Source organism: Coregonus clupeaformis, chromosome 25 (assembly GCF_020615455.1).
Source record: "Coregonus clupeaformis isolate EN_2021a chromosome 25, ASM2061545v1, whole genome shotgun sequence".
Taxonomy (NCBI): Eukaryota; Metazoa; Chordata; class Actinopteri; order Salmoniformes; family Salmonidae; genus Coregonus; species Coregonus clupeaformis.
In genome coordinates, this window is record NC_059216.1 from 1,820,001 (window position 1) to 1,835,000 (window position 15,000).

A 15,000-nucleotide genomic window follows, 5' to 3' on the forward strand; every position below is an offset into this window, starting at 1 on the left:
TCTCTCTCTCTCTCTCTCTCTCTCTCTCTCTCTCTCTCTCTCTCTCTCTCTCTCTCTCTCTCTCTCTCCCTCCCTCCCTCCCTCCCTCCCTCCCTCTCTCCCTGTCTCACGCTCTCTCTCGGTCTCTCTTTCTCTCTCACCCTCTTTCTGTGGTGTAGCATTCTCCTCGTCTCCTCCCTCCTTCTCAGCAGTGCAGTGGTATCCCTTCTTCTTGAGGATATTACAGATAAGGATCCCCAGGAGTCCCATCACACAGAAGATTGGCACCAGGGCGAACACTGCATAGTCTGCACTCTTCTCCTCCGGGCTCTGCACTGCCGTACCGTTCACCGGCAGCCCGCCACTGCCTGCCGCACCCTTACCCACCGTACGCACCGCACGCACATGGGTAGACTGGGCAGGGGGGGCTGGGGAGAGATAGGGGGGAGCTAGGGGTTTGGGAAGGACAGAGAGAAACAGAGACATGGGGGGAGGAGGAGAGACAGAAAGAAAGAGAGCGAGAGAATATGACCCTGTTAAAACCATTATTCCACCAGTGGAAACATAGTAATCTACTGTTGGTGTGATATTGTTTCTGTCCACACTCACCTCTCACACAGGCCAGGATGGAGGCTGTACTCACAGCAGTGGGGTGGAACCTAGAGGAACCAAAACAGGCTCATATTAATATCATAACATAACAATACCATGATTAATGTTATCATAGCAGTGTATTCATTTCATGGTCCCATTTTACATTTCCATTTTAGTCATTTAATTTTTATGAAGAAAAAATATGCTTGTTGGACTTGTTTGGTGCATATTGAGGTACACAGGGAGAGGGTAGTTATTGTCTCCCCATATTGAGGTACACAGGGAGAGGGTAGTTATTGTCTCCCCACTTTGTCTGCGGTTGTTGTTGTATGTGGATACATACCCAGACAGACAGTCTCCGCAGACAGCATCAGAGTGTGAGGTACCAGAGGTCACAACCTTTTTGTTGAGGACCCCGCAGGAGGAGTGTGGGCGGCATTGATCAGAGTCATTGGCATCCGAAAGCGTGCCAGCTGGACAAGACTGGCATTGCACCACCTCGTCTGGCCCCTCGACCTGCCCGCAAGCCTGGCAGGAGAAAACATATTTACATCTCAGAACAGAGTACATGAACCACTGTAATTACACACATACACTACAATCACATGTGGTTCTGTGTTCAATAAGATGTTCCAAAATAACTAACACTGCCGTTCTGGGCAGGAACTAAGATACATTACCTATTTTTCAGTTTCATATGAAAATGTGCACAGAAATATACTGTATATATATATATATAAATATAAATATAATATATATAAATATAAATATTTTTTCATCCGGGAGACAGAACTAGTCTGTTTGGTAACATCGTTAATAGACCAGACACTAACTAGAGGTAAGAGTGAGAGGAGAGTTAGGTTAGGGAGTTAGGATGACAGGGTGATGAGAGGAGAGTTAGGTTAGGGAGTTAGGATGACAGGGTGATGAGAGGAGAGTTAGGTTAGGGAGTTAGGATGACAGGGTGATGAGAGGAGAGTTAGGTTAGGGAGTTAGGATGACAGGGTAATGAGAGGTGAGTTAGGTTAGGGAGTTAGGATGACAGGGTGATGAGAGGAGAGTTAGGTTAGGGAGTTAGGATGACAGGATTTTTATGACAGGGTGATGAGAGGAGAGTTAGGTTAGGGAGTTAGGATGACAGGGTAATGAGAGGAGAGTTAGGTTAGGGAGTTAGGATGACAGGGTGATGAGAGGAGAGTTAGGTTAGGGAGTTAGGATGACAGGGTAATGAGAGGTGAGAGGAGAGTTAGGTTAGGGAGTTAGGATGACAGGGTAATGAGAGGTGAGTTAGGTTAGGGAGTTAGGATGACAGGGTGATGAGAGGTGAGTTAGGGATCATCTGTCCTACCTTGGTTGGCTCCTGGCCACTGGGGCACTCCAGACACACACACCCCTCCCCCCACCGACACTGCACGGCTACAGTCCCTCCAGAGCCAAACACCTGGAGTACACACACACACAGATCAGTGACACAAATAATGAGACATGCACACACACACACACGTCTCTCTCACAAACACACACACACATACACAAACACACACACACACACACACACACACACACACAAAGATACATACCGTGAGAAGGACAAGAGCTGAGCAGCAAAGGTGGTTCCTCATCTTCTTCCAGAAATTCTTCTCTGAACATATGATCTAGAACAGAGAGGATCATGGGACAACAGGTGAGCTATAGTCAGCCAGGTAGAACAGAGAGGATCATGGGACAACAGGTGAGCTATAGTCAGCCAGGTAGAACAGAGAGGATCATGGGACAACAGGTGAGCTATAGTCAGGGAGGAAATTGAATACATAATGAAAAGGTTTGGTTTTGCCTGAATAGATAAAGGCCTCTGACTACAGCATGATTCATTAATGTGACAACCCAACATGACACACTCCTGAATCATTACCGTGACAACCCAACATGACACACTCCTGAATCATTACCGTGACAACCCAACATGACACACTCCTGAATCATTACCGTGACAACCCAACATGACACACTCCTGAATCATTACCGTGACAACCCAACATGACACACTCCTGAATCATTACCGTGACAACCCAACATGACACACTCCTGAATCATTACCGTGACAACCCAACATGACACACTCCTGAATCATTACCGTGACAACCCAACATGACACACTCCTGAATCATTACCGTGACAACCCAACATGACACACTCCTGAATCATTACCGTGACAACCCAACATGACACACTCCTGAATCATTACCGTGACAACCCAACATGACACACTCCTGAATCATTACCGTGACAACCCAACATGACATACTCCTGAATCATTACCGTGACAACCCAACATGACACACTCCTGAATCATTACCGTGACAACCCAACATGACACACTCCTGAATTATTACCGTGACAACCCAACATGACACACTACTGAATCATTACCGCAACAACCCAGCATGACATACTCCTGAATCATTACCGTGACAACCCAACATGACACACTCCTGAATCATTACCGTGACAACCCAACATGACACACTCCTGAATCATTACCGTGACAACCCAACATGACATACTCCTGAATCATTACCGTGACAACCCAACATGACACACTCCTGAATCATTACCGTGACAACCCAACATGACACACTCCTGAATCATTACCGTGACAACCCAACATGACACACTACTGAATCATTACCGCAACAACCCAGCATGACATACTCCTGAATCATTACCGTGACAACCCAACATGACACACTCCTGAATCATTACACTGACAACCCAACATGACACATACTGTCACAACAATGATTGAGAGACAGGCACAGGCTGGTAAATAGTATTTAGAGTGAACAGCCAGTGTTAATGGACAGTGGACACAGGTCAGACAGTGACACACGGGGTATTCTGAGGTGATAGCAAAGCCAAAGATAGATAGTTTGGTCATTGAGGTTTCTAAGAATACATCATATAATTATATCACAGTCATGTTTCTGCAAGCCCATTAACCCACCACCGCACATATCCTCCCATCCTGCCCCTGCTTCTAGACGTGCACACAAACACACACACACACACACACACACACGCAATCATACATACGCACGCACGCACACCCACCATCCAAACCCTGTTTACGTGTCCTCTGGCCAGTTGAACGTTTAGAGGTGTGAACACAATATAGTACTGCTCTAAAACAGAGAACAACCCCAAGCCACAGACACACACATCATTTCCTTCACTCTCTGACCCTGTTGTTCAGAACTGACTTCACACTGGACTAGAGAGTACATCTAGAGACACACACACACACACACACACACACACACACACAAAAAAACAGTGCCAAAACAATAAATAATAACATATATTTAACAGAGGCTTTTATCCAAAGCAACTTACAGTCATGCATGCACATATTTTATTTACGGGTGGTCCCGGGAATCGAACCCACTATCGTGCCGTTGCTCTACCAACTGAGCTACACTTCAATGACAAAATCTAGCTGTAATCTCAGGGAATTTCAAATGTCTATTAGATTATGGATGACTAGTCTTCTGTAATATAGCTGTATATTACACCATCACCACAACACCAGTAACATGTTATATCAACAACTCAATGACATATAACACTACAATTAGTCTGCTGACTCCAACTACACCTCATCCAGAGGTTGATCCAGAGGTTGATCCAGAGGTTGATCCAACCCTAATGGAAACTAGACATCAGGAGAGATGATTCAATGGAAGAGAGAGTAAGCCATTAAACTATTCTGACCTCAAATGCCCAATTATCTCCTTCCCTCTCTCTCCTTCCCTCTCTCTCCGCAGCGCTCTCTGCCTCCCTCCTTCCCTCTCTCTCCTTCCACCTCTCTCTCCTTCCCTCTCTCTCCTTCCCTCTCTCTCCGCAGCGCTCTCTCCCTCCCTCCTTCCCTCTTACTCCTTCCCACTCTCCCTCCTTCCCTCTCACTCCGCACCTCTCTTCCTCCCTCCTTCCCTCTCTCTCCTTCCCCCTCTCCCTCCTTCCCTCTCTCTCCTTCCCTCTCTCTCCGCAGCGCTCTCTCCCTCCCTCCTTCCCTCTTTCTCCTTCCCTCTCTCCGTCCTTCCCTCTCTTTCTCCTTCCCTCTCTCCCTCCTTCCCTCTCACTCCTTCCCTCTCTCTCCGCACCTCTCTCCCTCCCTCCTTCCCTCCCTCTCTCCCTCCTTCCATCTCTCCCTCCTTCCCTCTCTCTCCTTCCCTCTCTCTCTGCACCACTCTCTCCCTCCCTCCTTCCCTCTCTCTCAGTCCCTCTCTTTCCTTCCCTCTCCCTCCTTCCCTCTCCTTCTCTCTCTCTCCGCACCATTCTCTCCCTCCCTCCTTCCCTGTCTCCCTCCATCCCTCTCTCTCCGCACCACTCTCTCCCTCCGTCCTTCCCTCTCTCTCCGCACCGCTCTCTCCCTCCCTCCTTCCCTCCCTCTCCGCACCACTCTCTCCCTCCCTCCTTCCCTCTCTCCCTCCTTCCCTCTTTCATTCCCTCTCTCTCCGCACCATTCTCTCCCTCCCTCCTTCCCTCCCTCTCTCCCTCCTTCCCTCTCTCTCCACACCACTCTCTCCCTCCCTCCTTCCCTCTCTCTCCGCACTGCTCTCTCCCTTCCTCCTTCCCTCTCTCCCTCCTTCCCCCTCTCTCAGCACCACTCTCTCCCTCCCTCCTTCCCTCTCTCCCTCCTTCCCTCTCTCTCCGCACTGCTCTCTCCCTCCCTCCTTCCCTCTCTCCCTCCTTCCCCCTCTCTCAGCATCACTCTCTCCCTCCCTCCTTCCCTCTCTCCCTCCTTCCCTCTCTCTCCGCACCACTCTCTCCCTCCCTCCTTCCCTCTCTCCCTCCTTCCCCCTCTCTCAGAACCACTCTCTCCCTCCCTCCTTCCCTCTCTCCCTCCTTCCCTCTCTCTCCGCACCACTCTCTCCCTCCCTCCTTCCCTCTCTCCCCCCTCCTTCCCTCTCTCTCCCTCCTTCCCTCTCTCCCTCCTTCCCTCTCTCCTCACCGCTCTCTCCCTCCTTCCTTCTCTCTCTCCCTCCTTCCCTCTCTCTCCGCACCACTCTCTCCCTCCCTCTCTCTCTTTCCTTCCCTCTCTCTCATTCCCTCTTTCCCTCTCTCTCTCATTCCCTCTCTCCCTCCCTCCTTCTCTGTGCCGTCCCACTGAGAAACAGAGTGTAAAGTTGTCCAGCAGCTAAATAAAGGAACAATTAACTTTCCGAAGATTCCTCTCCTCTCTGTGGTCAATAAAACTGCCTTTCTGACTAAACACACATAGTTTTAAATAGGGAGAAACAGCGAGAAAGAGGAGCAAGAGAGAGAAACAGAGAGAAAGAGATAAAAGGACAAAAAGAAAGAAAGAGTACAAGAGAGGAAAGACATGGAGAAAGACAAAGACAGAACCAGAGAGAGAGAGAGAGAGAGAGAGAGAGAGAGAGAGAGAGAGAGAGAGAGAGAGAGAGAGAGAGAGAGAGAGAGAGCGAGTGTAGGCAAACTCACCCCAGACTGGCAGTGGACTTGGACTCAGTTGCCCGAGCAACAGACTGAGGATGCTACGGATGCTGACAGGATGCTGAGTCAGGGAGATACACGGTTCGGTTCTCTCTCTTTCTACCACACACACACACACTGTTCTCTCCCAGTCTAGCAGAGCAGTCCGTGATACAGGCAAAGGGAACGTGCACACACCTTCACACACACTTAAACTGTCTAGTCCTGCAGAGTACTCCGAGCGGAACAGGCTATGCTACAGTGTACCTGTCACCATTTGCATGCACACACACTCTCTTGTACACACGCATACACACACTTCAAGTATTCTCTCTCTCAGGCTAGGCTGGCTGCAGTGTACCTGTGACTGAGTGACTGTCATCACTTATACTGTCACAACAGCCACACCCCTTCCTGCCTATAGACCCACAGGCCCTGCCCCTATATGCTCTCCACCGCCCTCAGCTCACACACACACACACACACACACACACACACACACACACACACACACACACACACACACACACAGTGATTAGGTGGGGTAAAGTGTTGGTTATGACCGCTGACACTAACTAACATGTTTTGCTGTGTGGTCTGGGGGCAAGATCACACTGTCCAGTCCTGGGCTCACCTTAAACATACACACACACACACAGTGATTTGAATTGAATTGATGTATGTCTTTGTATGCTATCCCCTACTGCTCTGCACACAGAGCTGCTAAACAGTTGAATATTTACAGTATATCTGTGTACATGTGAGTGAACGGAGGGCAGTGGAGTGTGTGTGTCTTGGCTGTTAAATAACTTAACACAGGTCTGGAAAGCAGCCCCATCCTTCCCTATGTAATGACAGGATTGGAACTGCACTAGCATTACACACTGACAGGAACAACCCCAAGCTGACTGATGAGCACACACACACACACATGCGCGCACACACACACACACACACACACGCACGCACACACACACACACACACACACACACACACACACACACACACACGCACACACACACACACACACACACACACACACACACACACACTTCCAGAAACAACCTCTGCAGACAGATTCATGCTTCTGAGCCAACGTACACACAAGTTCATACAAAACATGTCATGAGTTTCTGATTTTGGGCAGAGGACCTAAACCTAAACATGGCCGTTGTGTCAAATGACAGGGTTCCGGAGAATAATTTCAGGGAGAATGATAAACGGAGAATTTAAAAACCACCACTTCGAAAAAACAACACAAAACGATGAGATGGGGTTGCCTCTCCAAACTGAAGGCAAGAGAGAGAGAGACATATGGATAGAGAGACAGAAGGATATAGAGAGAGAAAGAGGAGAGATCGACAGACAGGCTTACATTAGCCTCCCTGCCGATAGGGCGTTATATTTAGACCCTTCGTTAAAAGGCTATAAAGGAAGGATGTAGGCTAATTACAGGTCGTTGGCCAGGCATAATGCCTTAGGGAGCTGTGGCTTTGGGAGCGCTTGAGAAAAAAATCCTGAAATCAATAAAGCAACAACCACGATAGGGGGAAGGAAAACAACAGGACCTGCAATTAAGAGTTGCCCTTTTTGGAACGTGTCAAGTAACAAATTGAAATGGTTTGGAAGCATCAGCTCTCCAGGGTGACCTGGTGGGACTTTAAGGAACCACAGGGTGTGAACATTTCTGTTACAGTCCAGCACCAACACCCCATGTGAATCCTTTGAAGGGTCTCCAGGAGTGAAACCAAAGAACATTAACCTAAATGGCTTCTGGTTCATCTCCTATTCTGGTCAACAGCAGACCTTTTGAAAAAAAAACAGCACTGATACAGCCATCTGAATCCCACCTCCCCAGCATCCATGGAGAACCAAACCATCCCGGTGCCCCTCTCACTACCCCTCCACCCTCTCTCTGTCTCTCCCCTCTCTCCCTCTCTCCCCTCTCTCTGTCTCTCCCCTCTATCTGTCTCTCCCCTCTCTCTGTCTCTCCCCTCTCTCTCTCCCCCCTCTCTGTCTCTCTCCCCCCTCTCTGTCTCTGTCTCCTCTTTCTGTCTCTCCCCTGTCTCTGTCTCTCCCCTCTCTGTCTCTCCCCTCTCTCTGTCTCTCCTCTCTCTCTCTCCCCCCTCTCTGTCTCTGTCTCCTCTTTCTGTCTCTCCCCTCTCTCTGTCTCCCCCTCTCTCTGTCTCCTCTTTCTGTCTCTCCCCTCTCTCTGTCTCTCCCTCTCTCTGTCTCCCCTCTCTCTGTCTCTCCCCTCTCTGTCTCCCCCCTCTCTGTCTCTCCCCTCTCTCTGTCTCTCCCCTCTCTGACCCCCCCCCTCTCTCTCCCCCTCTCTGTCTCTCTCCCCCTTTCTCTGTCTCCCCCTCTCTCTGTCTCTCCCCTCTCTCTGTCTCTCCCCCTCTCTGTCTCCCCCCCTCTCTGTCTCTCTCCCCCCTTTCTCTGTCTCCCCCTCTCTCTGTCTCTCCTCTCTCTCTGTCTCTCCCCTCTCTCTGTCTCTCCCCTCTATCTGTTTCCCCTCTCTCTGTCTCTCCCCTCTCTGTCTGTCCTCCTCTCTGTCTCTCTCCCCCTATATCTCTCCATTCTCTCTCTGTCTCTCCCCTCTCTCTGTCTCCCCCCTCTCTGTCTCTCCCCTCTCTCTGTTTCCCCTCTCTCTGTCTCCCATCTCTCTCTGTCTCTCCCATCTCTCTGTTTCCCCTCTCTCTGTCTCCTTCTCTCTCTGCCTCCCCTCTCTCTGTTTCCCCTCTCTCTGTCTCTCCCCTCTCTCTGTTTCCCCTCTCTCTGTCTCCCCTCTCTGTCTCACCTCTCTCTCTCTCCCCTCTCTCTTTGTCTCTCCCCTCTCTGTCTCTCCCCCCTCTCTGTCTCTCCCCCCTCTATCTCTCCCCTTTCTCTCTGTCTCTCCCCTCTCTCTGTCTCTCCTCTCTGTGTCTCTCCCCTCTCTCTGTCTCTCCCCTCTATCTGTCTCTCCCCTCTCTGTCTGTCCTCCTCTCTGTCTCTCTCCCCCCTCTATCTCTCCACTCTCTCTCTGTCTCCCCTCTCTCTGTCTCTCCCCTCTCTGTCTCCACTCTCTCTGTCTCTCCCCTCACTGTCTCCCCTCTCTCTGTCTCTCCCCTCTCTCTGTCTCTCCCCTCTCTCTCTGTCTATCCTCTCTCTGTCTCTCCCCTCTCTGTCTCTCTCCCCCTCTCTCTCTGTCTCTCCCCCTCTCTGTCTCTCTCCCCCCTCTCTCTGTCCCCTCTCTCTCTCTCTCCCTCTCTCCCCTCTCTCTGTCTCTCCCCCTCTCTCCCCTCTATCTGTCTCTCCTCTCTGTGTCTCTCTCCTCTCTCTGTCTCTCCCCTCTCTCTGTCACTCTCCCCCCTCAATCTCTCCCTCCTCTCTCTGTCCCCTCTCTCTCTCTCTCTCTCTCCCTCTCTCCCCTCTCTCTGTCTCTCCCCCTCTATCTGTCTCTCCTCTCTGTGTCTCTCCCCTCTCTCTGTCTCTCCTCTCTCTGTCTCTCCCCTCTATCTGTCTCTCCCCTCTCTCTGTCTCTCCCCTCTCTGTCTGTCCTCCTCTCTGTCTCTCTCCCCCCTCTATCTCTCCACTCTCTCTCTGTCTCCCCTCTCTCTGTCTCTCCCCTCTCTGTCTCCCCTCTCTCTGTCTCTCCCCTCTCTGACTCCCCTCTCTCTGTCTCTCCTCTCTCTGTCTCCCCTCTCTCTGTCTCTCCCCTCTCTGTCTCCCCTCTCTCTGTCTCTCCCCTCTCTCTGTCTCTCCCCTCTCTCTGTCTCCCCACTCTCTCTGTCTATCCTCTCTCTGTCTCTCTCCCCCCTCTATCTCTCCCCTCTCTCTCTGTCTCTCCCCCTCTCTGTCTCTCTCCCCCCTCTCTCTGTCCCCTCTCTCTCTCTCTCCCTCTCTCCCCTCTCTCTGTCTCTCCCCTCTATCTGTCTCTCCCCTCTCTCTGTCTCTCCCCTCTCTGTCTGTCCTCCTCTCTGTCTCTCTCCCCCCTCTATCTCTCCACTCTCTCTCTGTCTCCCCTCTCTCTGTCTCTCCCCTCTCTGTCTCCACTCTCTCTGTCTCTCCCCTCACTGTCTCCCCTCTCTCTGTCTCTCCCCTCTCTCTGTCTCTCCCCTCTCTCTGTCTCCCCACTCTCTCTGTCTATCCTCTCTCTGTCTCTCCCCTCTCTGTCTCTCTCCCCCCTCTATCTCTCCCCTCTCTCTCTGTCTCTCCCCCTCTCTGTCTCTCTCCCCCCTCTCTCTGTCCCCTCTCTCTCTCTCTCCCTCTCTCCCTCTCTCTGTCTCTCCCCCTCTCTCCCCTCTATCTGTCTCTCCTCTCTGTGTCTCTCTCTCTCTCTGTCTCTCCCCTCTCTCTGTCACTCTCCCCCTCAATCTCTCCCTCTCTCTCTCTCTCTCTCTCTCTCTCTCTCTCTCTCCCTCTCTCCCTCTCTCTGTCTCTCCCCTCTATCTGTCTCTCCTCTCTGTGTCTCTCCTCTCTCTGTCTCTCCTCTCTCTGTCTCTCCCTCTATCTGTCTCTCCCTCTCTCTGTCTCTCCCTCTCTGTCTGTCCTCCTCTCTGTCTCTCTCCCCCTCTATCTCTCCACTCTCTCTCTGTCTCCCTCTCTCTGTCTCTCCCTCTCTGTCTCCCCTCTCTCTCTGTCTCTCCCTCTCTGACTCCCTCTCTCTGTCTCTCCTCTCTCTGTCTCCCTCTCTCTGTCTCTCCCTCTCTGTCTCCCTCTCTCTGTCTCTCCCCTCTCTCTGTCTCTCCCCTCTCTCTGTCTCCCCACTCTCTCTGTCTCTCCTCTCTCTGTCTCTCTCCCCCTCTATCTCTCCCTCTCTCTCTGTCTCTCCCCTCTCTCTGTCTCTCTCCCCCTCTCTCTGTCCTCTCTCTCTCTCTCCCTCTCTCCCCTCTCTCTGTCTCTCCCCCTCATCTGTCTCTCCCCTCTCTGTCTCCCCCCTCTCTCTGTCTCTCTCTCTCTCTGTCTCTCCCCTCTCTCTGTCTCCCCTCTCTCTGTCTCTCCCTCTCTCTGTCTCTCCCCTCTCTCTGTCTCTCCTCTCTATCTGTCTCTCCCCTCTCTCTCTCTCCCCCCTCTCTGTCTCTCTCCCCCCTCTATCTCTCCCCTCTCTCCCTGTCTCACCCCTCTCTCTGTCTCCCCCCTCTCTGTCTCCCCCCTCTCTCTGTCTCTCCCCTCTCTCTGTCTCTCCCCTCTCTCTGTCTCTCCCCTCTCTCTGTCTCCCCCCTCTCTCTGTCTTTCTCCTCTCTGTCTCCCCCCTCTCTCTGTCTCTCTCCTCTCTGTCTCTCCCCTCTCTCTGTCTTCCCTCTCTCTGTCTCCCCATATCTCCCCTCTCTCTGTCTCTCCCCTCTCTGTCTCTCCCCCCTCTCTGTCACTCTCCCCCCTCAATCTCTCCCCTCTCTCTCTGTCTCTCCCCTCTCTGTCTCCCCCCTCTCTGTCTCTCCCCTCTCTCTGTTTCCCCTGTCTCTGTCTCTCCTCTCTCTGTCTCCCCTCTCTCTGTCTCTCCCCTCTCTCTGTCTCTCCCCTCTCTGTCTCCCCCCTCTCTCTGTCTCTCTCCTCTCTGTCTCTCCCCACTCTCTGTTTCCCCTGTCTCTGTCTCTCCTCTCTCTGTCTCCCCTCTCTCTGTCTCTCCCCTCTCTCTGTCTCTCCCCTCTCTGTCTCCCCCCTCTCTCTGTCTCTCTCCTCTCTGTCTCTCCCCTCTCTCTGTCTCCCCATCTCTCCCCTCTCTCTGTCTCTCCCCTCTCTCTGTCTCCCCCATCTCTCCCCTCTCTCTGTCTCCCCATATCTCCCCTCTCTCTGTCTCTCCCCTCTCTCTGTCCCTCCCCTCTCTCTGTCTCTCCCTCTCTGTCTCTCCCCCCTCTCTGTCTCTCTCCCCCCTCAATCTCTCCCTCTCTCTCTGTCTCTCCCTCTCTGTCTCTCCCCTCTCTCTGTTTCCCCTGTCTCTGTCTCTCCTCTCTCTGTCTCTCCCCTCTCTCTGTCTCTCCCCTCTCTCTGTCTCTCCCCTCTCTGTCTCCCCCTCTCTCTGTCTCTCTCCTCTCTGTCTCTCCCCTCTCTCTGTTCTCCCCCTCTCTGTCTCTCCCCTCTCTCTGTTTCCTTGTCTCTGTCTCTCCTCTCTCTGTCTCCCTCTCTCTGTCTCTCCCCTCTCTCTGTCTCTCCCTCTCTCTGTCTCCCCCCTCTCTCTGTCTCTCTCCTCTCTGTCTCTCCCCTCTCTCTGTCTCCCCATCTCTCCGCTCTCTCTGTCTCTCCCCTCTCTCTGTCTCCCCATCTCTCCCCTCTCTCTGTCTCTCCGCTCTCTCTGTCTCTCCCCTCTCTCTGTCTCCCCATCTCTCCCCTCTCTCTGTCTTCCCCCTCTCTCTGTCTCTCTCCTCTCTGTCACTCCCCTCTCTCTGTCTTCCCTCTCTCTGTCTCCCCATATCTCCCCTCTCTCTGTCTCTCCGCTCTCTCTGTCTCTCCCCTCTCTCTGTCTCCCCATCTCTCCCCTCTCTCTGTCTCTCCCCTCTCTCTGTCTCTCCCCTCTCTCTGTCTCTCCCCTCTCTCTGTCTCCCCATCTCTCCCCTCTCTCTGTCTCTCTTCTCTCTCTGTCTCTCCCCTCTCTCTGTCTCTCTCCTCTCTGTCTCTCCCCTCTCTCTGTTTCCCCTGTCTCTGTCTCTCCTCTCTCTGTCTTCCCTCTCTCTGTCTCCCCCATTCTCCCTCTCTCTGTCTCTCCGCTCTCTCTGTCTCTCTCTCTCTGTCTCCCCCATCCTCTCCCCTCTCTCTGTCTCTCCCTCTCTCTGTCTCTCCGCTCTCTCTGTCTCTCCCTCTCTCTGTCTCTCCCATCTCTCCCTCTCTCTGTCTCTCCTCTCTCTGTCTCTCCCTCTCTCTGTCTCTCTCTCTCTCTCTCTCTCTCTCTCTGTCTCTCTTCTCTCTGCTCCTCTCTCTGTCTCCCTCTCTCTGTCTCTCTCTCTCTCTGTCTCTCTCTCTCTCTGTCTCCCCTCTCTCCTCTCTGTCTCTCCTCTCTCTCTCTCTCTCTCTCTCTCTCTGTCTCTCCCTCTCTCTGTCTCTCTCTCTCTTCTCCCTCTCTCTGTCTCTCCCCATCTCTCTCTCTCTCTCTCTCTCTCTCTGTCTCTCCCCTCTCTCTGCTCTCTCCTCTCTCTCTCTCCCTCTCTCTGTCTCTCCCCTCTCTCTGTCTCTCTCTCTCTGTCTCTCCCTCTCTCTGTCTCTCTCTCTCTCTCTCTCTCTCTCTCTCTCTCTCCTCTCTCTGCTCTCTCGTCTCTCGTCTCTCTCTCTCTCTCTCTCATCTCTCTCCCTCTCTCTGTCTCTCCGCTCTCTCTGTCTCTCTCCTCTCTCTGTCTCCCCGATCTCTCTCCCTCTCTCTGTCTCCCCCTCTCTCTGTCTCTCTCCTCTCTGTCTCTCCCCTCTCTCTGTCTCTCCCCTCTCTGTCTGTCCTCCTCTCTGTCTCTCTCTCCCTCTATCTCTCCACTCTCTCTCTGTCTCCCCTCTCTCTGTCTCTCCCTCTCTGTCTCCCTCTCTCTCTCTCTCCCTCTCTGCTCCTCTCTCTGTCTCTCCTCTCTCTCTCTCTCTCTCTCTGTCTCTCTCTCTCTGTCTCTCCCTCTCTCTGTCTCTCCTCTCTCTGTCTCTCTCCTCTCTGTCTCTCCTCTCTCTGTCTTCCCTCTCTCTGTCTCTATCTCTCCCTCTCTCTCTCTCTCCTCTCTCTCCCCTCTCTGTCTCTCTCTCTCATCTCTCCTCTCTCTCTCTCTCTCCCTCTCTGTCTCCCCCTCTCTGTCTCTCCTCTCTCTCTTTCCCTGTCTCTGTCTCTCTCTCTCTCTGTCTCTCTCTCTGTCTCTCCCTCTCTCTCTGTCTCTCCTCTCTGTCTCCCCCCCTCTCTCTGTCTCTCTCCTCTCTGTCTCTCCCCTCTCTCTGTCTTCCCTCTCTCTGTCTCCCCATATCTCCCCTCTCTCTGTCTCTCCCCTCTCTCTGTCCCTCCCCTCTCTCTGTCTCTCCCCTCTCTGTCTCTCCCCCCTCTCTGTCACTCTCCCCCCTCAATCTCTCCCCTCTCTCTCTGTCTCTCCCCTCTCTGTCTCTCCCCTCTCTTGTTTCCCTGTCTCTGTCTCTCTCTCTCTGTCTCTCCCTCTCTCTGTCTCTCCCTCTCTCTGTCTCTCCCCTCTCTCTGTCTCCCTCTCTGTCTCTCCCTCTCTGTCTCCCTCTCTCTCTCTCTCTCCTCTCTGTCTCTCCCTCTCTCTGTCTCCCTCTCTCTGTCTCTCCCTCTCTCTGTTTCTCTGTCTCTGTCTCTCCTCTCTCTTTCTCTCTCTCTCTGTTCTCCCTCTCTCTGTCTCTCCCCTCTCTGTCTCCCTCTCTCTCTCTCTCTCCTCTCTGTCTCTCCCCTCTACTCTGTCTCCCCCATCTCTCTCTCTCTCTGTCTCTCCGCTCTCTCTCTCTCTCTCTCTGTCTCTCATCTCTCCCTCTCTCTGTCTTCCCCCTCTCTCTGTCTCTCTCCTCTCTGTCACTCTCTCTCTCTTCCCTCTCTCTGTCTCCCCATATCTCCCTCTCTCTGTCTCTCTCCTCTCTGTCTCTCTCTCTCTCTGTCTCTCCCATCTCTCCCTCTCTCTCTCTCTCTCTCTCTGTCTCTCGTCTCTCTGTCTCTCCCTCTCTCTATCTCCCCCATCTCTCTCTCTCTTCTCTCTCTCTCTCTGTCTCTCTCTCTCTCTGTCTCTCTCTCTCTCTGTCTCTCTCTCTCTCTGTTTCCCTGTCTCTGTCTCTCCTCTCTCTCTGTCTTCCTCTCTCTGTCTCCCCATATCTCCTCTCTCTGTCTCTCTCGCTCTCTCTGTCTCTCTCTCTCTCTGTCTCTCCATCTCTCCCTCTCTCTGTCTCTCTCCTCTCTCTGTCTCTCCTCTCTGTCTCTCTCTCTCTCTGTCTCTCATCTCTCCCCTCTCTCTGTCTCTCCTCTCTCTCTGTCTCTCCCTCTCTCTGTCTCTCTCCTC

At 52.5% G+C, this 15,000-nt stretch overlaps 1 protein-coding gene across 1 annotated transcript in view; it reads right to left on the minus strand.

The window, feature by feature from the left end:
• Nucleotides 1-15,000, minus strand: part of relt (RELT TNF receptor) — a 44,768-nt gene that overhangs the window by 7,849 nt on the left and 21,919 nt on the right. Inside the window, exons 2-6 of the mRNA XM_041878723.2 lie at nt 2,154-2,228; nt 1,922-2,014; nt 917-1,101; nt 589-638; nt 141-428 (exon numbers count right to left, since the gene is read on the minus strand). Of these exons, the coding sequence (XP_041734657.2) occupies nt 141-428; nt 589-638; nt 917-1,101; nt 1,922-2,014; nt 2,154-2,195 (658 nt within the window). The 5' untranslated portion in view covers nt 2,196-2,228. The remainder of the gene's footprint in view (nt 1-140; nt 429-588; nt 639-916; nt 1,102-1,921; nt 2,015-2,153; nt 2,229-15,000) is intronic.